The 20,626-nt window shown below is 39.1% G+C and overlaps 12 protein-coding genes across 18 annotated transcripts in view; 5 read left to right on the forward strand and 7 right to left on the reverse strand.

Moving 5' to 3' along the window:
• The window catches only part of LOC108098314 (protein sickie), a 145,118-nt gene extending 144,287 nt beyond the window's left edge, over window positions 1-831 (forward strand). The window contains 1 exon segment of the mRNA XM_017201127.2: window positions 2-831. Within this exon segment, the coding sequence (XP_017056616.1) occupies window positions 2-121 (120 nt within the window). The 3' untranslated portion in view covers window positions 122-831.
• Window positions 832-1,333: 502 nt separating this feature from the next.
• LOC108098365 lies at window positions 1,334-2,793 on the forward strand. 2 transcript variants are annotated; one of them, XM_017201214.1, is made up of 3 exons: window positions 1,334-1,406; window positions 2,060-2,484; window positions 2,548-2,793. In XM_017201214.1, the coding sequence occupies exons 2-3, from the start codon at window positions 2,073-2,075 to the stop codon at window positions 2,682-2,684; spliced, it is 549 nt and encodes a 182-aa protein (XP_017056703.1). In that variant the 5' UTR covers window positions 1,334-1,406; window positions 2,060-2,072; the 3' UTR covers window positions 2,685-2,793. The 2 variants fall into 2 exon arrangements, with proteins under 2 accessions (XP_017056703.1, XP_017056702.1); XM_017201213.1 differs by having other exon boundaries at window positions 1,389-1,459.
• A 114-nt stretch (window positions 2,794-2,907) lies between these two features.
• On the reverse strand, window positions 2,908-4,409 carry LOC108098364. Of its 2 annotated transcripts, XM_017201211.2 has the most exons (4): window positions 4,280-4,409; window positions 3,506-4,222; window positions 3,281-3,448; window positions 2,908-3,220 (listed from the first exon to the last, which is right to left on the reverse strand). In XM_017201211.2, the coding sequence occupies exons 1-2, from the start codon at window positions 4,301-4,303 to the stop codon at window positions 4,070-4,072; spliced, it is 177 nt and encodes a 58-aa protein (XP_017056700.1). In that variant the 5' UTR covers window positions 4,304-4,409; the 3' UTR covers window positions 2,908-3,220; window positions 3,281-3,448; window positions 3,506-4,069. The 2 variants fall into 2 exon arrangements, with proteins under 2 accessions (XP_017056700.1, XP_017056699.2); XM_017201210.2 differs by lacking the exon at window positions 4,280-4,409 and having other exon boundaries at window positions 3,506-4,040.
• Window positions 4,410-4,418: 9 nt separating this feature from the next.
• LOC108098366 lies at window positions 4,419-5,098 on the reverse strand. The gene is made up of 2 exons (XM_017201215.2): window positions 4,927-5,098; window positions 4,419-4,857 (listed from the first exon to the last, which is right to left on the reverse strand). Exons 1-2 carry the CDS (start codon window positions 5,086-5,088, stop codon window positions 4,471-4,473), a joined length of 549 nt encoding a protein of 182 aa, XP_017056704.1. The 5' UTR covers window positions 5,089-5,098; the 3' UTR covers window positions 4,419-4,470.
• Window positions 5,099-5,304: 206 nt separating this feature from the next.
• On the forward strand, window positions 5,305-6,662 carry LOC108098297 (proteoglycan 4). The gene is made up of 2 exons (XM_017201107.2): window positions 5,305-5,394; window positions 5,471-6,662. Exons 1-2 carry the CDS (start codon window positions 5,365-5,367, stop codon window positions 6,542-6,544), a joined length of 1,104 nt encoding a protein of 367 aa, XP_017056596.1. The 5' UTR covers window positions 5,305-5,364; the 3' UTR covers window positions 6,545-6,662.
• A 405-nt stretch (window positions 6,663-7,067) lies between these two features.
• On the forward strand, window positions 7,068-8,419 carry LOC108098368. The gene is made up of 6 exons (XM_017201218.2): window positions 7,068-7,188; window positions 7,247-7,273; window positions 7,328-7,477; window positions 7,560-7,655; window positions 7,711-7,896; window positions 7,950-8,419. Exons 1-6 carry the CDS (start codon window positions 7,138-7,140, stop codon window positions 8,166-8,168), a joined length of 729 nt encoding a protein of 242 aa, XP_017056707.2. The 5' UTR covers window positions 7,068-7,137; the 3' UTR covers window positions 8,169-8,419.
• Window positions 8,420-8,503: 84 nt separating this feature from the next.
• LOC108098370 lies at window positions 8,504-9,302 on the forward strand. Of its 5 annotated transcripts, none has more exons than XM_017201223.2 (2): window positions 8,504-8,749; window positions 8,796-9,302. In XM_017201223.2, exon 2 carries the CDS (start codon window positions 8,824-8,826, stop codon window positions 9,217-9,219), a length of 396 nt encoding a protein of 131 aa, XP_017056712.1. In that variant the 5' UTR covers window positions 8,504-8,749; window positions 8,796-8,823; the 3' UTR covers window positions 9,220-9,302. The 5 variants fall into 5 exon arrangements, with proteins under 5 accessions (XP_017056712.1, XP_017056709.1, XP_017056711.1 ...); XM_017201220.2 differs by having other exon boundaries at window positions 8,803-9,302; XM_017201222.2 differs by having other exon boundaries at window positions 8,809-9,302.
• Window positions 9,303-9,370: 68 nt separating this feature from the next.
• On the reverse strand, window positions 9,371-11,103 carry LOC108098369. The gene is made up of 3 exons (XM_017201219.2): window positions 11,043-11,103; window positions 10,017-10,977; window positions 9,371-9,945 (listed from the first exon to the last, which is right to left on the reverse strand). The coding sequence occupies exons 2-3, from the start codon at window positions 10,071-10,073 to the stop codon at window positions 9,394-9,396; spliced, it is 609 nt and encodes a 202-aa protein (XP_017056708.1). The 5' UTR covers window positions 10,074-10,977; window positions 11,043-11,103; the 3' UTR covers window positions 9,371-9,393.
• Window positions 11,104-11,339: 236 nt separating this feature from the next.
• LOC108098306 lies at window positions 11,340-12,155 on the reverse strand. Its single transcript, XM_017201118.1, has 2 exons — window positions 12,099-12,155; window positions 11,340-12,032 (listed from the first exon to the last, which is right to left on the reverse strand). Exons 1-2 carry the CDS (start codon window positions 12,153-12,155, stop codon window positions 11,490-11,492), a joined length of 600 nt encoding a protein of 199 aa, XP_017056607.1. The 3' UTR covers window positions 11,340-11,489.
• A 1,114-nt stretch (window positions 12,156-13,269) lies between these two features.
• LOC108098301 lies at window positions 13,270-14,850 on the reverse strand. The gene is made up of 2 exons (XM_017201111.2): window positions 14,349-14,850; window positions 13,270-14,276 (listed from the first exon to the last, which is right to left on the reverse strand). Exons 1-2 carry the CDS (start codon window positions 14,433-14,435, stop codon window positions 13,377-13,379), a joined length of 987 nt encoding a protein of 328 aa, XP_017056600.1. The 5' UTR covers window positions 14,436-14,850; the 3' UTR covers window positions 13,270-13,376.
• A 1,056-nt stretch (window positions 14,851-15,906) lies between these two features.
• Window positions 15,907-16,756, reverse strand: LOC108098302. The gene is made up of 2 exons (XM_017201112.1): window positions 16,630-16,756; window positions 15,907-16,573 (listed from the first exon to the last, which is right to left on the reverse strand). The coding sequence occupies exons 1-2, from the start codon at window positions 16,699-16,701 to the stop codon at window positions 16,013-16,015; spliced, it is 633 nt and encodes a 210-aa protein (XP_017056601.1). The 5' UTR covers window positions 16,702-16,756; the 3' UTR covers window positions 15,907-16,012.
• Window positions 16,757-16,797: 41 nt separating this feature from the next.
• Window positions 16,798-20,626, reverse strand: part of LOC108098342 — a 46,301-nt gene continuing 42,472 nt past the window's right edge. The window contains exons 5-6 of the mRNA XM_017201184.2: window positions 19,733-20,533; window positions 16,798-19,356 (exon numbers count right to left, since the gene is read on the reverse strand). Of these exons, the coding sequence (XP_017056673.1) occupies window positions 19,153-19,356; window positions 19,733-20,533 (1,005 nt within the window). The 3' untranslated portion in view covers window positions 16,798-19,152. The remainder of the gene's footprint in view (window positions 19,357-19,732; window positions 20,534-20,626) is intronic.

Consider the following 20,626-nt stretch of genomic DNA (forward strand, 5'->3'; position numbering starts at 1 on the left):
GCTCAACATGCTGATGCGCCTTCAAGAGGCTGCAAATTACTCGGAGGCTCAGGATCAGGAATCCGATTGCGCCAGTCTGGACTCCAATATCACACCAGATAGTTCTGCCGGTGCCGAGTGATCAGCTACATAAACAACCACTTCAAACATGCCAAATTTAGATGGACTTACTACGGAAATTCGCAGGCCGAGGGCCTCAAACTTGCTGCTCTCACCACAATCACTTCTCCCTGCACAAATGAAACTACTTGCACTACTTTCGCTGCGAGGTTCAAAAGCAGTTCCAAGAGTTTTCCATTTGCACCAACATCCCATAAACATTTCTAACCACTCCCCGTCATCTAGAGTAAATTGCACTTTTTAGCGCACTTGTTAAAAATGCAAATTGTCCAAGCCACGAAAAACTGAAACTAAAGCACTAAAACCCCCAAAAAAAATCTTGGTTCCGGCTGCGATTTCCTAAACCCCAAAACTTGAGAGAAGAAACCTTTACTAACATGAAATGTTAAAGAACGTAAAACAAGAGAATTAATTATTGTATATATAGAACAAACTAAATCCCTATGCTTAAGTGCAAATCTGCCCGGCGGTTTAGACTTTTTATACCCTTTATCCTAGCCCACGACCGGCAGATCATATAAATTAAATTGCAACTAATATCTAACTCTACTGTAAATGTAGCTATAAGTTTTTGCTACTACCAATTTACAAGATGTATAGTTGAAGGACAAAGCTTTCACTTTAGTTTAATTATTTGCGTAATTATCATTAAATATTGTTACAAACATATTGCATATTTATAAAGCCCAATAAAGCAAAATACCATTTAAATATTTATTATGCCAAGCCGCGCTTTAAAACAGGAATACGCGAAAGTGAATACGTAATGCCCCATCCTTGAGAAAATAGCAAAATTACCGAGAACCCCAAGAAATTCCTTATCGAAAGATATACACATTTACTACCAATACAAGCAGCAAAACTATATAATATGATAAAGCAAATTATGTGTCTCTGTCTAATTTAAATGTGTGCATTTATGAGATATGACATCAAATCAAAATAAAATATTATATCAAAAAAGATTTGTGGTTTTCTTACTTACCAGTTATGATGGATGCGTGATTATTGAGTTAACATTTTAGCAAATTCCAAACAATAGGACTTTTGAATATCCCGCCAAGTTTTGATATAATGTTTTAGGAGTGTGTGCTCGCTATAGGTGGAGAGTGTGCTCGCTAGGCGAACAGGTTTATTTGCTAGGTTTCCTATTATTAACATTTATGTTAGAGCAAAGACATCAACCACGTTAATTTTGATTGGTGAAAAAGTTTTCGAGGGATGGACAACAATTTTTGTTGTTTTACTGCTCTCTAATATCTGGTAACATTAAACAGCGAGTCAAAGTAGGTAAAAGTGCAGCATAAATTGTTTAAATTGCGGAAATTAGCAAATAATAGTAAGCAGGGTACTATTCTCAGTGATAAAGGCGATGCACATTATCTGATATAATAGAAAAACCCATTGCCACCGGTAAAAAAAAAAACAGTTTTCCGGGAGATTAAACCGCCCATCGATTACACAACGGCTGTGGAAGCAATGAAAAATGAGATAATTATGCGAAAATAATTCCACCTACGGCACGAAATCGTGGACAATGTATAGCTGAAAGCAAACTAGAGAGGCCTCTCAACCGGTGCATTATGGAAATGACTTTTATCACTTATCACAGAGCATTTCAGCTGTTACATAACCTCCAACCAATGGTTCTATATATCGCACTTGAAACCCCGTGAGAAATTGGCTGCAAATGTACAGTGGTGCCTCTGTTGAAAATGTATCAATTTGTTAAATCGAAATCTTCAAAGAGTTATAAATGATCAATGGTAGTTCGTTGCAGACAACTTGAAAAACTCAACCTAAAAAATGAAGTTCATATATATAAACACTGAAGCTTCCGAACTTATGATAACAGCTTACGCATACTCGAAGAGAAAATGACTTTTATTGGGACTCTATTACAGACCACCATGACTAACCTTGTTCTCTTTCCTTACAGATCTCTTGTGAAAATGGCCCTGCGACTAATCAACAGCGCTGTGCTCCGCCAGCTGGCCTCCCAGCTGCCCAAGAGCGCCCAGGTGGGCAGCGTGGCCGCCGTCCACACTCTGGACAAGATTGGCAAGCGTGAGATCGTCGGTTACGGCTGGAACGGCACCGCCTGCTACGCCGACCGCGTGGATTACCCCCTGCCCGCCGTGCGCTTCCGTGAGCCCACCAACGAGATCAACGCTCTCCGCACCAAGGAGCAGGGTGACTGGAAGAAGCTCAGCAAGGAGGAGATCAAGGCCCTGTACCGCGCCAGCTTCTGCCAGACCATTGCCGAGGTCCAGGCCGGTACCGGCGAGTGGAAGCTCCACCTTGGAGTTGCCCTGCTCTTCAGCGCTGCCGCCATCTGGGTGGCTGTGCTGATGAACCTTTTCGGTGAGCCTTCGATTAATACTTAATAATGATTTCACCTTGATAAAAAGTTATAATTCCTTTTAGTTTACGACGAGCTGCCCGTCACCTTCGACGAGGAGCACCAGAAGGCCCAGCTGAAGCGTATCATCGACCTGGAAATGAACCCCGTCACCGGTTTGACCTCCAAGTGGGACTACGAGAACAACAAGTGGAAGAACTAAGTCCGCTATTCCAGCAAGTCCGTTGTGTGTGATTAAGTTAGCCGACGTCTATGTGTATTAAGTGAAAGCAAGATAGTCGAAATTAAAGTTATGGCTGCTGCCTAACCTAGCCGATCGTACAAATTTATTGGCCAGTAATAATTTACTCTATGAAAATGAAATTAAACCCATCCATATGGCAAATAAGAGAATGAGTGACCAAGGATTAATAACCCTTTACATGTAGCTTAACAAATTTTATTACGAAATCAAGAAACTCTTTATCAAACTCTTAAATTATTGGAAGTTTAATGATCTGCGAACTTTGAAAAAAGTACATTTAAAGCGATTTTTTTTTATGTTTATCAGTTCGCAAAGAGGGATGATGTTTTTTGTTTAAGGTTCTAGCCTTTACCTTTCTTAGAACCTCATTTGTTACCATATTCAAGGCGGCCATATAGTCCGGCTCATTTTTAAATATGTCTGTGAAAATGGTTCGGAATTGCAAGACAACTTTTTTCATGTGTGGAGTCAGTTTGGCTTTCTGTTCTGGAGTTCTAAAATTGAAATGATTTCTTATTATTGTGAGGAATCGAAGAAAAATGGGAATAACATACAAACTGTGATGTTGTTTCGCCGTCCGAATCATTTTGGCAACTGTCTCAACTTCTTTTATTAACCCAAATTTACTCCTTGAGTGCCGTTTTTCTCTTTTTGGATTTAAGTCTTTCTCAATTTTTTTGTTGTCTCCTGTCCTGGCACTTAACTCCGAGTTTGTATCGGAGCTTAAGAAAATAATTAGAAGATACATATAAAAATATTTTCGAGGCACCGGTACTTACTTATCACCCTGATCTGGATTTCGATGGAGGTTGTGGGGACGGAGATGGCGAGCTCTGTCGTTCTCTGTGTGATTTTGGTTTCCTTTGGAGTCCACGTAAACAAGTAGAAATACAAGGAATACGAGGATCTCAAAATGCCTAAGTATTGATCCCATGACTGTCGTTGATAAATTGAAACAACAATTCAATTACTTTTAGCCGAGACCCGATTTCATGGAAAAGTAACTGATTGGTTAAGGTATTTTTACGATGCATTATTAAATGAACGGGTTTCTTAAATACTTGCTAAATAACTATTTTTAAAGTTCAGTGCTTATATTATTGTGGTAAGTAATTTCTACTCATTAGTTATTAAGAACACTGAGCTGGCAATTTGATTTGACTAATAAGTTTTAATGAACAGAAAGTTTCTCAGCATGTAAGTAAAAGTAATGCATCTAATCCATAAGATATAGATGGACAAGGTTCCGCATCGCATTGTTCGCCGAGAACTGAGATCTTGTTAGAAGTGATAAATGATTTTTGCAACGGTTTAATCGCGTGCGAATCCGACCTTGTTTAATATTAATTGGAGTGGTTCCGCTTATGGTGGGATCTCCCACGTGCTGGCAAATTTCTCCAGTGACTTTCCTTCTTGATGTTGTGGAAACCATCGTGAGCAACTATGTGACGCACTTTTGGCATCGAGATTACTAAATGGACGAAAAGGAGGAAGAACTAAAAATAAAAAATATGATATATAAATTTTCCTAAACAATTAATAATATTTCTTACCCAACAGCAACAAACCAACCGCATTGTGGGGACAGAAGTCTTGAACAATTAACTGGCATATAATTAAATTCGTCATATTTATACTTCTGACTTGTTTGGTGTTAGATTTTTTACACTTTAAAAATATAAATAACAAGCATAAAGTTATAGTGTGTGTTTTATTTATAATATAATAAAAAGTTTAATTATTTTTAAATATTAGGAAGTGATGTAGTGAAGGCGTCATTCCAGTGAGCCCAATATTTTTCGGTCCTCAAATTGTGGAAGCCATCGTGGGCTTTTACATGTCGTAAGCCGGGTCTATGTTTTCCCGGCTTGACAAATGGATCTCCTCCGTTTTCAGTATTATTTCCGATTGTTGAGGGAACCGTTGAATTATCAGGGGCACCAGTAATATCTGTGCCATTCAAAGTTGTTCCAGTTACTGCTAAACCTTCTCCTGTGGGTCCCAAAGTGGTGTTGCCTGGTGTCACCGGTTGAGTTTCTCCCACTGTTTGTGAGTTCGGTGTAGTAACTGACTCACTTGCAGGGGTTTCCTGAGCTTCTAGAGCGGCTACCAAGAAAACAACAACTCCAACCTAAAACGAAAAGAATAAAACACGATTATGTGCAAAAAACGAAAGAGGAAGTTCCCCTTTGAACCTCACCAGTTTCAGTTCGAGTTTCGCCATATCAACAACTGACACATGTATGTTCGTTACTTCGTCGAAACCAGAAGCGCCGACTGGGCAAAGCCACCTTATATAGTCGCTGCGCAGGTTCAATCGATTAGAGCAGTTCAAAATTGATTTCGAGACCCGCTGCCTCATTTCACCGGGCAGAACCAATTGTCATTGCGAGACAACTGAGACCAACTGATAGATGACGATCTTTAATTTAACGAACGCATGCAGGGAAATTCCGGGAAGACGCATTCAACACCTGATGTCGATCGGGTTTTTCGAGAGATACGATTGCTCTGCGGCTTAGTATAATTACCGATTTCCATAATTGTGGGCGATTCTGAGGCTATATAAATCAGCGACGGCCGGCAAACACCAATCAGTTCTCACTTGGCCCTTGCTGCTTGCAGTTAATCGCTGGAGATGTTCATTAGACTATTGCTAATCAGCCAGGTGGGTGGAAGATCTTGTTCAGACCATAAAGTACTTCTGTATATATGATTTACTTATTAAATATTATAATTTTCAGCTTCTGGCGCTGAGCTACGCCCAGTTGTCTCTGGAGGAGGCTAAGAAACAAATCGATGCCTCGGTTTACAGCGAAGAGGAGATCGGTGCTGATCCACACCTGCCGGAGCCCCACCTTCCACCCCAGTATCAGCCACAGAATCCACATGGCTACGGTCATTATCAGCCTCAGTATCCCCAGAAACCACATAGCTATGGTCACTATCAGCCTCAGTATCCTCAGTATCCCCACAAAAAAGTGACAACAACAACTCCCAAACCGGAAACTACTACAGAACCCAATATCGAGCAGGAAGGCAAGGGCACCCTTGCTCCGCCGGATGATGGCTTGGATAACCTGGACGATGGCTTGCGCCAGAACAACGATGGATCTGCTCTGCCAGAGTCCACCACTCCGGAACCTACAACCACTACGACCACCACTACGGAGCCTACAACCACTACGACTACCACCCCGGAACCTACAACCACCACTACGGAACCTACAACCACTACGACCACCACCACAACTACAACTACGACGACGACTCCCAAGCCCGAGAAGCACCACCCACATCCACATCCACACCCACATCCCCATCCCCATCCTCATCCATATCCCCACCCATACCCGCAGTACCCCTATCCCCATCCTGGATTGCAGTTGACACCAGCGGTACCCAAGCCTGGCCTTCCCACGGAAGCTCACTCCACTCCCAAGGAAGCGGATAAGGAATCCCCCGTGCAGAGTGGCTATCCCTCGTATCCGATCTTCAGACCGCCCTACTCTCCCTACCAGCCACCTGTGTTCCCTCAGCCACGAGGTTATCCCCCGTTTCCTGGACATCCTGGTTATGGCAACACTCACAACCACGAGGAGGATTCCAGTGAGGAGAAGCCCAAGGAGGCTTCTGGCGAGGATGAAAAAGAAAAGGAGGATGTGCCGCTGAAGCCTCCTGGTTTTGGCTACCCGCCAGTCTACGTCATTCCCCGCCGACCAGTGATCACTGTACCCAGCTATCCGCGACCTGGTGGTGGTTACGGTTCACCCTACGGTTCGCCCTACGGTTCGTCCTACGGATATGGACGGTACTAATACTCTATACACTGTGAAAAACTACCTAACCTAGTCTAGAAAGTCAATTGTTGAACATAACTATTTTTGTACTTGAAGTTTACTTTTTAACATACTATTAAATACTCTTTGAATTATATTTTCTCGTTAATATGATTTTATATATTGAGCAAAAGTGAAAACTATTTAAGCTTTATATTTTCTTATAAAGAAATTTAAGTTTAAAAGGAAAAAAACTAAATTATTCATTATGGTTTAGAATTTGAACGCATATTTTTTGTTTAAACGCGTAGGCTTCTCTTACGTCTGTTTAGACTTTGTAATCATTTTCCTCGCGGTGTTTACACGATTACAGGGTTTTAGATTCGGAAAAATGATAATTGCGAATTTGCTCATAATCGTATAGGAAAATTGACTTATTGATTTGATCTGACTTCCCTGTCGTGTATTCCCCGGGCTGATAACCCGGGGCCCCGGCTCTCTCACCTTGATGTTTTCCAGTCGAACGGGTTGAGATCGTCGGGGCATTTAATTGCAGCGCATTCCGAGTAGTCAACTCATAGTTCTGTCGATCGTCGGAAGTTCGAGACGCAAGTAGCTGTCGGATCTGCGAGATGTTGTCGCTCCATTTCGCTCTAGTGGGTTGTCTGTTAATCGCCCAGGGGGTGAGTAAAAATTTGCAAGGTCTCGAATTTGTACTTCAATGCTTCCACAATCTTTCAGCTCTGCCACACATTGCCAGAGACTAAGGTGAGTTAGTTAGAAATAAAAGCATTCCGTTTATGTAACACTTCTTGATTTCAGGGAAGAACTACACGCGATACATCCAATATTCCCACACATTTTTTTAAGCCCGTGGGCAGGAAGTCAAATAATGAACCGATTTCCAATAGAGCTTCGGAAAATGGAAACGGGACCACCTATGGAGGTGACGATTCAGTTGAGTTTCTAGAGGTGAGCTGAACTTGAAACTTTTCTTAACTTGGTTATAAGAAAATAAATAAAATATAATCAAATATGTGTCTTATCGTTTTAGAAATCTAGTGGAGAAGTTGAACCCGTGACCGGTGACGATAATGAAGAAGATCAATCATGGCAATATGCAGCACCTACATTTAATACCAGGTTCCCTGTAAGAGTGACTAAGAAATAGTTTTACTCATGAATTCACCGTTTTACATTTTTAGACGGTGACCCAGAGCGATTCCTTCAAAACGCGCTTCGATCCAGTTGCAAGGAACCCATTTCGTGGAGATAGCAACTTCAACAGTAGGCCCTTTCCGAGTTCACCAGATTCCCGATTGAGGAGTTCTGTGCCCTTTCCTGAACCACAGTTCAACAATCCGAATAGGCCTTCTTGGGTTCCCAGACCAGTAAGTTTTGCAACATTTCTAATATATACCAGCTAATATAAAAAATTTTTAAGGTACCTATGCAACCGAGTAACTCCATAATACCATTGATTGCGGGTGGACCCAATCTTTCAGTTGGTCCAAGTGGACCCAATGGTTTTGGGAGCTCCTCAAACAACTTTTATCGATCTGAGTCCTATAGCATCACTTCCGATGGCAGAGGACCTCCGCAGATCGAGCGGGATGTCTACGACTCCCGAGATGGTTTCGGATCCTCTTTCCGCAACTTTTAACCAAAGCTTTTCATGAAAAGAGCCATCTCTTAAATTCGAAACGCAGTTGTAAATATATAAAAGTGACTGGATTTCCACTTTCCGCATTTGGCTGTCTAGGTCCGGTTTGCATTATAACTAGTTGCGGCTCATATGAGATTATTGTAATCAATACTCACTCAAGTGTAGGTGTAAATATTATTTGTAATAACAGCTACTCGTTTATGATTTGAAAATTATTTAATTTATTGAAATAAACGGGAAACTTTAAAGTTTTTTTTTAAAACACAAACATGTTTGCTTTACAATTTAGTCAAACAAAATCAATTACTGGGAATTCTGAAAGCAAACTAACTTACCAATGACTTAACAACATACTGGCTCAATTATCTTACCTTTGACCGCTTAATTACGTACAAAGTAATAACCCCACATCTCTTACGTCATGCGGTGCACTAACTTGCAAATAAAATCAAGTCTGGGTAATAAATTGTGAGTGATCGTGAGATCGACAGCAGACTATAATCAGTCCTTGGCCTGTGGTGAGCGTGATAAGACAAACGATGCCCTCCGGAATATTCGTCTTTGTATTTGCATTGTCGGTAGGTGAAGCCCGCCTATTTTGTAATTATTCAGTCGAGTACTTAGTTCTCAGCTCCAGTTGGCTTCAGTATTGATGAAGGGCGACAGCCTGCGGAAATTCGGACACCTGATGAGGCAGCAGGATGAAAATACCAGCATATCCTTCGCCCAACAATTCGACGAGGAAATAAACGAATGGGCAAAAGGACTGGAGCAACTGGGTTTGGATATCGCCAAGTTTGTGGAGAAGTGTCGCCAACCAGGAAGTCGTTGCCACAAGAAACATGTCCTGCGGCAGATGGGAGTCCTTCGACGAGGATTAACGGAACTGCGGGACCGTCTTGAGGAACTTGAGACGGAATTTGTGGGACAGGTTAGTGACCAAACCAAAATGGATGTATCACTTCGAAAGTCAAAAAATGTATTAAGGCAATACGATGAAACTTTTAACTATATTAATGAAAAAATCTATAATTTGGTTGATCAGTAAATCGAATCATAAAATGCAAGACATGCAAATGGGCTTTGGGCTTCATACCAATAATGGAAAAATAAATACTTTTACGACTTTTAGCACTGTAATTTTTTTTGAATTAAAACATGCACATTGTTTTGATAAGTAAGTAAACTTGAACTGCGAATACTTTATCTAAGCAAAATTAAATTATATATTATATATTTTGTCCAATATATTATAAATTTTTTCCGATTTCTTATCGATGTCCTTCTCGTTTTTGAACTCATTAAACAGCTTAACTAGTTCCGAATTTCTGGCCAACCGACTTTCAGACCATGTGCCCATATCGCTTTCCATCTTCTTCTCGATTACCTTCAGTGTAGTTTCCAAATTTTTGTCCAGAATCACCTTTAAGTCAACTCCGTGCTTTATATATAATTTCACAATTACCTTATCGGCTGCAGATTCGAACTCTTTGCTCTCTGACAATTCAAGAGTTTTCTTAATTTCCTCGAGGGCATCCCCCAGATTTCTCAGCTCGATAAAATCATCGTTATCCACTGAATCTATTCTCCTTATCAATTCCTTGAGCTTCGGGAGAATGCTTCCTTGAGATTCTGTTGGTAAAGTAAGTTCCGCTTCGTCGATGACCAGTTGAAAAACGTTTTTGTACTTTTCCTTGTTTGCGGTTAACATCTGAGAAAGTTCGTCGAGCACTTTAAGCACTAAATGCCGTCTGTTTACTGTTGAAGCTGCGTACTGTAAAATATTATAATTTGAAGCTTTAGTATCTTAAATAGCTAGAGCATTTACAACCAAAAGGATCTCACCGATGACTGCAAGGCAGCAAATGCGAATAGAAACGTCCAAGTTATTCTGTTAGCCATTGTCTCGAAACTAGCTAGCTCCGCTAATCTGGATTCCTTTTATACTTTTCTAAAAAGTTGTAAGGAAAAACCAAAACGGCTCAAAGATAAATAATTCAGTAGACTGCAATTCCAAGAAGACGCATTTAAAACCTGATATTGATCTATTTTTCGAGAGAAACAATTGCTCGGCTGTCAAGTATAATTACCGATTACCGATTATTATATATTCATACCATCAGTATTCATACCAATAATGATAAGTAAATATTTTTACTACCACTATAATTTATTAGAATTAAAACATGACTAATATTTTGAAATCAAAGTAAGAACTGCTTATGTACATGTGTGCTTAGAAGCAACGATCAGAATGGAACCTAATAAAAATACAAACTAAAGTTTGTTTTATTTTCTCCAACTTCTCATAGACATCCTTCTCGTTTTTGAACTCATTAAACAGCTTAACTAGTTCCGAATTTCTAGCCATTCGACTTTCAGACCATGTGCTCATATCGCCTTCCATCTTCTTCTCGATTGTTTTTAGTGTAGTTTCCAAATTTTTCTCCAGAATCACCTTTACATATAAATGCTTTATATATAAATTCACGATTACCTTATCGGCTGCAATATCGATTTCTTTGGGCTCTGACAATTCAAGAATATTCTTCATTTCCTTGAGGGCATCCCCCAGATTTTTCAGCTCGATAAAATCATCGATATCCAATGAATTTATTCTCCTAACCAATTCCTTGAGCCCCGGGAGAATGCTTCCTTGAGAGCCTGGTGGAAAAATAACTTCCGCTTCGTCGATGACCAGTTGAAAAACTTTTTTGTAGTTTTCCATGGTTTGGGCTAAAATCTGAAAAAGTTCCTCGGCCAGTTCAAGTAGTAACGGCCGCCTGTTTGCTAGTGGATCGCCGTACTGTAAAAAAAATAAAGCTTTGGTACCTGAAATAACTATAATATTTACAACCAAAAGGTTCTCACCGATGACTGCAAGGCAGCAAGTGCGAAAAGAAACGTCCAAGTTATTCTGTTAGCCATTGTCTCGTAACTGTAGCTAGCTCCGCTCATCTGGATTACTTTTATACTTTTCTATAAAGTTGTAGGGAAAAATAAAAACGGCCCAGTAGACTGTAATTCCGAGAAGACGCATTTAACACATGATATTGATCTATATTTCAAGAGAAACGATTGATCGGGGGCTTAGAATAATTACCGATTATATATTCAATAATATTCATACCAATAATATACATACCAATAATATTCATACCAATAATATTCATACCAATAATGACAAGTAAATATTTTTACTACCACTATAATTTATTGGAATTAAAACATGACTAATATTTTGATTAGAAAAAGTAAGTACTGCTTATGTAGATGTGTGTTAAGCAGCAACGAACAGATTGGAACCTAATACTCTTTCTAGGCAAAACTAAGGTTAGATATTTTATCCAATTTCTCATAGACATCCTTCTCGTTTTTGAACTCGTTAAACTGCTTAACTAGTTCCGAATTTCTGGCCAATCGACTTTCAGACCATGTGCTCATATAGCTTTCCATCTTCTTTTCGATTACTTTCAATGTATTTTCCAAATTTTTCTCCAGAATCACCTCCAAGTCTTCAACTCCATGCTGTATGAATAACTGGACGATGACTTCATCCGCTTCAGATTCGAATTCTCTGCTTTCTGACAATTCAAGAATATTCTCCATTTCCTCGAGGGCATCCTCCAGACTGCTCAGCTCGAATGAATCATCAAAATCTAGGGAATCCATTCTCCTAACAAATTCCTTGAGCTCCGGCAGAATGCTTCCTTGGGAGTCCGGCGGTAAAATAAGTTCCGCTTCGTCGATGACCACTTGAAAAACGATTTTCAATTCTTCCATGGCTTCGGTTACCATCTGAAAAAGTTCGTTGGCCATCTCAAACTGTAACTGCCATCTGTTCACTGGTGGAGCTGCGAACTGTAAAAACAAATAAAGGTTTAGTACCTGAAATTTCTGAAATATTCTAAGCCAAAAGGATCTCACCGATGTTTGCAAGGCAGCAAATGCGAATAGGAAAGTCCAAGTTATTCTGTTAGCCATTGTCTCAAAACTGTAGCCATTTCCTCTCATCTCGGTTCCTTATATAGCGAGAAGTTTTATAAAAAGTTAAAAAAAAAATAAAACGCCTCCATAATAAATAGTGAGTGATCGTGGGATCGGCAGAAGGCTGTAATCAGTCTATAGAATTCGTTGAGCGTGATAAGAGCGTTTTAGTCAAGTGCTTCCCCTTAGCAATATAATTTTTGGTTGCAAATACATATATTTTCGAATTACAAAGTCGTATACTTCTAAGTCACGTTTATATCTTTATAAGATATGTGTCAGTGTCAGCTTCTTCCAAAAACGTTATTTTCTGAGTTTTGTAAGTGCAGTTGTCGTTTTTCCATATTTTTACCGATTGTTCTTATGACAGCTATATGATATAGTCGTCTGATTTTTATAAAATTTAATCAAATTACTTATTTATAAAAATTCAATGAAAAAATATTACTTTAAGAGGCCTGCCACTGCAAAATCGGATAAAAATAAAAAAATTATGGACTTAGATTTAGTGATAATTGGTCCATTTTCAGCAAGCCCATTTTTTCGAAAAAATTAAAAATGAACTATTGATTCTTGTTTTGTAACCTTACAAAATGTGTTGTTGCTCTTGCTGATGTCTTGCACATTTTTACAACAAGAGTATCCACCCACTATGGCATTCTGTTCGCCTGGTACTTCAAAATAAGCTTTGTTTGAATATGTTCGGCTTGGCCAAACGATTTCAACCAGATAATTTGTGACCCCTAGATTAAAAATAACAGGTGAACAGAATGCTTAGTTGGCATTTTTTCGATGTGAAAATTTTCCTTAAAAAATGTTTGGCATTCTTTGGGGAATATAGGAAGAATAAAAAAAAAAAAAAACCCCCAAAAAAAAATTTTAAACCAAAAAAAAAAAAAAAAAAAAAAAAAAAAAAAAAAAAAAAAAAAAAAAAAAAAAAAAATTCTCCAAAATCAAGTCGATATGATCAAAAACAACGGCGCGATAACTTTTTACTTTTAATTAAGTATAATTACCGATTAAATATTCGTACCAATAATATTCATACCAATAATATTCATACCAATAATATTCATACCAATAATATTCATACCAATAATATTCATACCAATAATATTACTACCACTATAATTTATTTCAATTAAAACATGATTATTATTTTGATAAGAAAAAGTAAGAACTACTTATGTACTTGTGTGTTTACAATCAAAGAACAGATTAGAGCGTAGTGCTCTTACCAAACAAAACTAAAGTTGTTTTTATTTTACGCAATTTCCTATAGACATCCTTCTCGTTTTTGAACTCGTTGAACTGCTTAACTAGTTCCGAATTTGTGTCCAATCGACTTTGAGACCACGTGCTCATATGGCTTTCCATCTTCTTCTCGATTACTTTCAATGTAGTTTCCACATTTTTTTCCAGAATCACCTTCAAGCCAACTGCGTGCTTAATATATAATTTTACGATTGCCTTATCGGCTTCAGATTCTAACTCTTTGCTCTTTGACATTTCAAGAATATTCTTCATTTCCTTGAGGGCATCCACATAATTTCTCCGCTTGGCAAAATTATCGACATCCACGGAATCCATTTTACTAACCATTTCCTTGAGCTTCGGGAGAATGTTTCCTTGAGAGTCTGGTGGTAAAGTAAGTTCCGCTTTTTCGATCACCAGTTTTAAAACGTTTTTTAACGCTTCCATATTTTCGGTTTCCATCTGAAAAAGTTCGTCGCCCAGTTCAAGCAGTAACCAGCTTTCCAGAATCACCTTTAAGCCAACTCCGTGCTTAAAATATAAGTTTACGGTTACCTTATCGGCTTCAGATTCTAACTCTTTGCTCTTTGACATTTCAAGAATATTCTTCATTTCCTTGAGGGCATCCGCATAATTTCTCCGCTTGGTAAAATTACCGACATCCACGGAATTCATGCTACTAACCATTTCCTTGAGCTTCGGTAAAATGCTTCCTTGAGAGTCTGGTGGTAAAGTAAGTTCCGCTTCGTCGATCACCAGTTGTAAAACGTTTTTTAACTTTTCCAGGTTTTCGGTTTCCATCTGAAAAAGTTCGTCGCCCGGTTCAACCCGTAACGGCAGTCTGTTTACTGGTGGAGTGCCGTACTGTTAATAAAAATTAAAGCTTTAGTAATTGAAATTACTATAAAATAATATTTGCGACCGAAAGGATCTCACCGATGACTGCAAGGCAGCAAGTACGAAAAGAAACGTCCAAGTTATTCTGTTAGCCATTGTCTCGGAACTGTAGCCAGCTCCGCTCATCTAGATTACATTTATACTTTTCTATAAAGTTGTAGGGAAAAACAAAACGGCCCAGTAGACTTTAATTCCGGGAAGACGCATTTAACACCTGATATTGATCACATTTCTCGAGAGAAACGATTGCTTGGCTGCTAAGTGTAATTATCGATTATTTATTCACACCAATAATATTCATAACAAAAATGACATGTAAATATTTTTACTACCACTATAATTTATTGGAATTAAAACATGGAAAATTAAAAAAAAAGGAAAAACCACCTCCTAATGCATTCTGTTCAAATAATATTCATATCAATAATATTAATATCAATAATTTTCATATCAATATTATTCATACCAACAGTATTCATACCAATAATGATAAATGAATATTTTTACGGCCACTATAATTTATTTCAACCAGATAATTTGTGACACCTAGATTAAAAATAACAGGTGAACAGAATGCATTAGTTGGGTACAATTGGAAAATTAAAAAAAAACAAGAAAGGAAGCTAGCTTCGGCAAGCCGAAGCTTATATACCCTTGCAGTCATCAAACATATCGAACAAAATACATAAAGGCTAACAACATCGAAGCTATGACGACTTTTCTATTAATTTTCCATATTTTCGACTATTGTTCATATGGCAGCTATATGATATAGTCGTCCGATTTTGATGAAATTTTTCTCGGTTCAAGGGTAGTTCATAAAGTCGATGTTGTAAAAATCATGCTCGTGGAATAAAAAACAACAACGTTATGATTATTTTGCCATTATTTCTATATATATTTTTTGATCTTTCCTATGGCAGCTATATGATAGGGTTATTCGATTTTGATCAAATTTAATCCGAAATTTAATAACCGTTAGAAAACGCCATCTTAAAGAATTCAAGTCGATCTGATCAAAAACAACGGCGTAATAATTTTTTATCCTTTATTTTTTTGACCTCTTGTATGGGAGCTATCCGATATAGTCGGCCGATCCGGCTCGTTCCGACTTATATACTGCGTGCAATAACTACACATCTTTTGGGAAAGTTTCAGCAAGATAGCTTTAAAACTGAGAGACTAGTTTAGGCAGAAACGGACAGGAGGACAGACGGACAGACAGACAGACGGACAGACGGACAGACGTACAGACGTATTTCGACTCAGATCGTGATGCTGATCAAGAATATATATACTTTATGGGGTCTGAGGTGTCTCCTTCACTGCGTTGCAAACTTCTGGCCAAAATTATAATACCCTTTGCTCTGCAAGGGTATAAAAAGAGAAGCCATCTCCTAATGCATTTTGTTCGCCTGGTACTTTAAAATGAGATAGTCAACCGAATTTAATAAAATTTAATTTAAAATTCATGTTTCTCCCAAATCAAGTCGATATGATCAAATCAACGGCGTGATAATTTTTTCGATCTCTCTTGTGCAAGCTATCCGATATAGTCGCCTGATTTAGTCCGTACACATCAAGAATAAAAACCTATTTTATCGTTTATACTTATGGTAATGGTAATAGGAAATTTTTTATTTATCTCTATTTGTTTAAAATCATGTCATATATTGTTGCTTTATGATATATTAAGAGTTAGACTATAGCATCGTCCAGATTCCCCTGGCCACGCCCTGGATTAAGGCCTGGGCCAACTTTGTGTATTCCATGAGATGAAGTTCAGGAAGTTGGCCCTTAAGGTTCTGTGGAAATTCGAGGTAGTACATGACTACACTATCCTCAGTTTCGGTGGCCCACCGTGTGATATTGGAGACCAATTCCGACCTGTCCTGTCGACTTAGTCTCAGGTATTTGGTCAAATGCGTCTTGACCTTGTCGAAAAAGTTGCGGATAGCGATCTTTTCCCCCGGCAGAACTTCCACGAGAAGTTTGTCGGGATTCTTTCGGGACATTAAATCGCTGTTGATCCAGGCGAAGATATAGTATGCAGTGCTGTAGTAATCCTCGTTTCCCGATATCAAATCGAGTTCCTCGAAATACTGCCGATCGATGGTTTCGCTGGCATTCAGATAAGGAAGTCTGCGCCGGGCATCTTCGATGGTGGAGTAGAGAACCTGATTGTAGAGCCTCTCCACCGCCTGAATTGTGTTGCCAGTGAGGGGATTGGATCTTTCTGGTATTTGGGCGGAATCAGCCAGGGTCTGGCAATCGAAAGCAATCAATTAGTGCGCTATCTACTCAATTTGAACCCACTCACCAGGCAGATAAGCACCAGGCCCCAGCAAACGATGCCGATAAGAAGCCTCGAACTGCGCTCCGAACTCGCCATGTTTTCGTGTTCGCTGCTCGATGGAGACTGAATGACAGATCCCCCAGTTGAAAGACCCACGCCCAAACAATCCAAACAATCCACACCGGCTTGGGGTTTAGGTTTAGTTTGTTTTATTAAGCGCAAGTAGAAAATATCTCAAGTATTGTATATTCGAATTTCGTAGAGTGAGCAAATTAATGGCCATTAATGTTCGTTCGTTTACGATTACCTATTTAAGGTAGCTAGAAAAAAAGATGCCGCCTTTCCGAATGATGATTACAATTTGCAAACACACAAATAACTTTAACAATTAGATTTATAAAGTACGAGTCTTAGTCTAATCTTAATTTACATTTACAGCATTTCCGTTTTACGCTCAGTAGAATCGCTATATTGATTGAGACTTTATATTCCTTTCAGCATTTGTAAATTGGCTTACAACTCAAACGAATATGATCCAAAGACCAGTAATTTATTTTTATAATTTGTACAAATAATGCATTTATCTAATTTTTAATGTGGTTATTAAGCCTTTAAAAAGCAACCGATATTTCGGATATGTAAATTAATGGATAAGATGATTCGGTAAAATAAAATATTACAAATTAAATTTATTTACAAAAGATTAGCGTTTGGCATGTTGATAGACGCTTTTATAATTAAGCTATTTTCTTTTCTAGAAACTGCAAAAGGTTCTTATGGATAAGTTTCATTACATTTATATTCAGAATAACACGCTTTACCCACGATTGTCGGCAAATTTGCATTTGCTGCAATCAGCTTAAAGTAATTAAATTAACGACCAAATTGACCCAGGAATTTAAGAGGCTTGTCAAACCAATTACTTATATCTGACTGTATAGCTTTCTTTGACATTACGTATGGATATTCTTAAGGGACTACTCTGATAAAGATTTCTTTCTAACAATTTTAATCTGCATTTTAAATAACACACACGTATGTAGGTACACTTTGTTGCTATAGGACATTCACTGAAACACCGAGTTGCATATTGATATAATTTGATATATGTATTTCCGAATATATAGCTTTGTTATGTTGCAGTTGTCCAAGCATTGTACTGATTTGGCTTTTGAGTATTTGTATTTCCATAATTGAGACCTGATAGCAGCCATTGTCAAAGTTCACACCAAAGTAAGTTCTAGCTCATTTTCTAAATTAACGCTGATGTTTGGTATATATCTTTACAGTAATATTACGAGTTTCAAGGTACATCTGACATTTAGGACATTGGAGTCTCATGGACCCCAATAGTCGATAACAAAATACAAAATAATCCTCATAAAATGCAAAAATAAAATGATTTTTTCTTTCCTTACCCTAGTTTAAGTTATTAAATATTTTAAAAATAGCTAGTAATAGTTAGTAAGAAAATATACTCATATTTGTTTATGATCAATTGTAAATTCTGTTATCTAGAAGACAGTCCATGGAGTAGAGCTTACAGCTAAATAGAATATCGATAGAGAAATACAAGTATGTTCTAGTTTTTTGGTTGTATAGTTTTTGAAAGCATGCCGAAAACTGGAATACTTTTTTACATGCGGAACAGTTGAGAGAAGCTCTTAAACGTTGCGGAAAATATATAATATTAATTAGTAACACTCTGCTTATGCATATATATGTATCCTTATCTGTAGTTAGTAATACCTTGAGTAAATTTAGTAATATCCATTCTAGCCTATTTTCACCCACGATTCTGGGACTGACTGGAGCTACTCACCATTCAACTTTTGGGATTTGGAAATATTGTCCTCGAGTTCGCTTTCCGTTCATATGTAAATATATCTGTGTGACTTACGGTTTTAACCACTTGCTGCGAAATTTTTCATACGCTTCTTGTTTGGTGTAAAGAAAATCATAGACAGAGAATAAGTTTAAAAAATGATTTATTGGTTTGTGAAATTATGTTTAAGGTTAAGTTAAAATGCAGTTCCGTTTGTAAAACTAAAACTAAACTTAAGTAAATGCAAAGTTTACCAAACTAAGCTCAGGATAACTGTCAAGGAAACAAATGTTACAAAAGAGAATCATGTTAAAGCAAACTGAAATTAGACATTACAGAGACGGGGGGGAACAAAAACGTTTTTACTTTTTATCACAATTGCGTATGAAAAATTTCTTTAATTGCTAGAAGCCGCCACGCCCACTGCCACCGCCGCCCCCTCCGCTGCTCGAGCTGGCCAATCCCGGCGTCGATTGGCGGGGCACCAGGATTCGCGGCAAGGTCAACGACCTCTTGGGAAAGCCGTGTCTGCCACCCGGCGGCTCTGGAGCGGCAGAGGTCGAGGTCATTGCCTCCGCGCTCTCCCTTCGCACACGAGCTACTGGAACAGAAGCTTTTGAAACTTCCATCTCCGCCCCCGCCTCCGCCTCCGCCTCCTGCCGACCCTTCCCTTCCTCCTCCTCTGCTGACCTCTGGGATTCCCCGTCCGGCTGCTGCAAATGTCACGCATACGACTGCGCCGCCTGCGGCATCATTCCGCCGGAGTATCCCCCGTCCAGTCCGGGCGGTCGCTCCACCAGGTTCTTGAGCCGGCCCCGCAACTCCTCCAGGCTCTTCGACTTCGCCTTGTTGATCCGCTTGTACTTCACGTCCTTCGGCTTCGTCACCGAACGGTGGTTCAGCATCACCCGATTGTAGTTGGTTACCTAGAACCAATCACAAAATAAAAATAAAATAAAATTAATATATTTAAAAAGAAAAATCACAATTTTTTTATGAAAACCTTTTTTCAACTGTTCAAAAAATATAAGAGAAAAAATTTTGTATTTGGTATGCAACATATTTTTGTGCTCCAAAAATGTGAAACAAAATCTTGCCCCTTGAAAAAAAAAGATTTTCAAAAATATGAGAAAAATATTTATTTTTTAACTTTTTAAAACTGGTATGCACCATTTTTAAGGGTTAAGAAAAATGTAAAACAAGTGCTTCCCCATTGAATTATAATGATTTTTAACTATTTTATAGTTTTTTCGGCTAAAAATTGCCAACCAAAAAAAAAAAAAAAAGTGGCTTTGAATTTACCTGGTTCTTTCCGTTGGGCGGCTCCTGCTGTCCAGAGTTCGACGGCGGCGGAGGAGAGGGTGGCTGCAGCTGGGGCACCTTCACGCTGAGCGTGGTGCAGGGTGAGTCGTGGCTTGGCGATCTCTTGAGGGCTCCCAACTGGCGACGCTGCATGGTGGATCCGCCGTCGACGGGCGAGGAGTCTTTGGCTTTGTCGGAGGCCGAGGGACTGGCGGCGTCTATCTGACCCTCGGTGGAACTGGAGCTGAGGGCCTTGTCCGAGCGGTTCTTGAACTTGTCCCGCTTCTCGGCCACATCCGTAGTGGGTTCGGGATCCTCTTCGACGGAGTAAACCGTTTCCAGGATGTCGGGTCGTCGCAGAAAGCAGTTGTTCCTCCTGGCCGCTCCATATTTATTGTGATTCGTTTCGATTGCATCGGATATGGAGCGCACTATGGTGATGCCATCGCTGCCGAGAACTCCACCCAATCCGCCAGCTCCACTGCTCTTTCTCCGCGTTCCCAAGGTCATCGGACTATCCGAATCGATGTCCTCCAGAACCACAGCCGAATCGGAGTCATTCAGGGAGTCCAGCTCGTTGGCATAGCTGGCTTCTATGGTCTCCAGGCCGTGATCCACCAGGCGAGAGGATAGAGTGTCTATGATCTTCTGCTGCCTTTGGATGGTCATCTCGCGGTGATTCAACAAGCTGGCTATTTGTTTCTGCTTCCTTTTTAGACGGGATTCCAGCAGCAGAAGTTGGGAGGTGAGCGAGTTCATCTGGTCGGATTTCTCCTTCTGATAGCGATAATGTTGCTGCACCTTTGGAAAAAATATAACAGAGGGTTGGTAATAATAAATTATAATATATATTAATAGTAAAAAATGAATTTAATTTAATTTAATTTAATTAAA

Source organism: Drosophila ficusphila, unplaced genomic scaffold, assembly GCF_018152265.1.
Source record: "Drosophila ficusphila isolate 14025-0441.05 unplaced genomic scaffold, ASM1815226v1 contig_712, whole genome shotgun sequence".
NCBI classification, from domain to species: Eukaryota; Metazoa; Arthropoda; class Insecta; order Diptera; family Drosophilidae; genus Drosophila; species Drosophila ficusphila.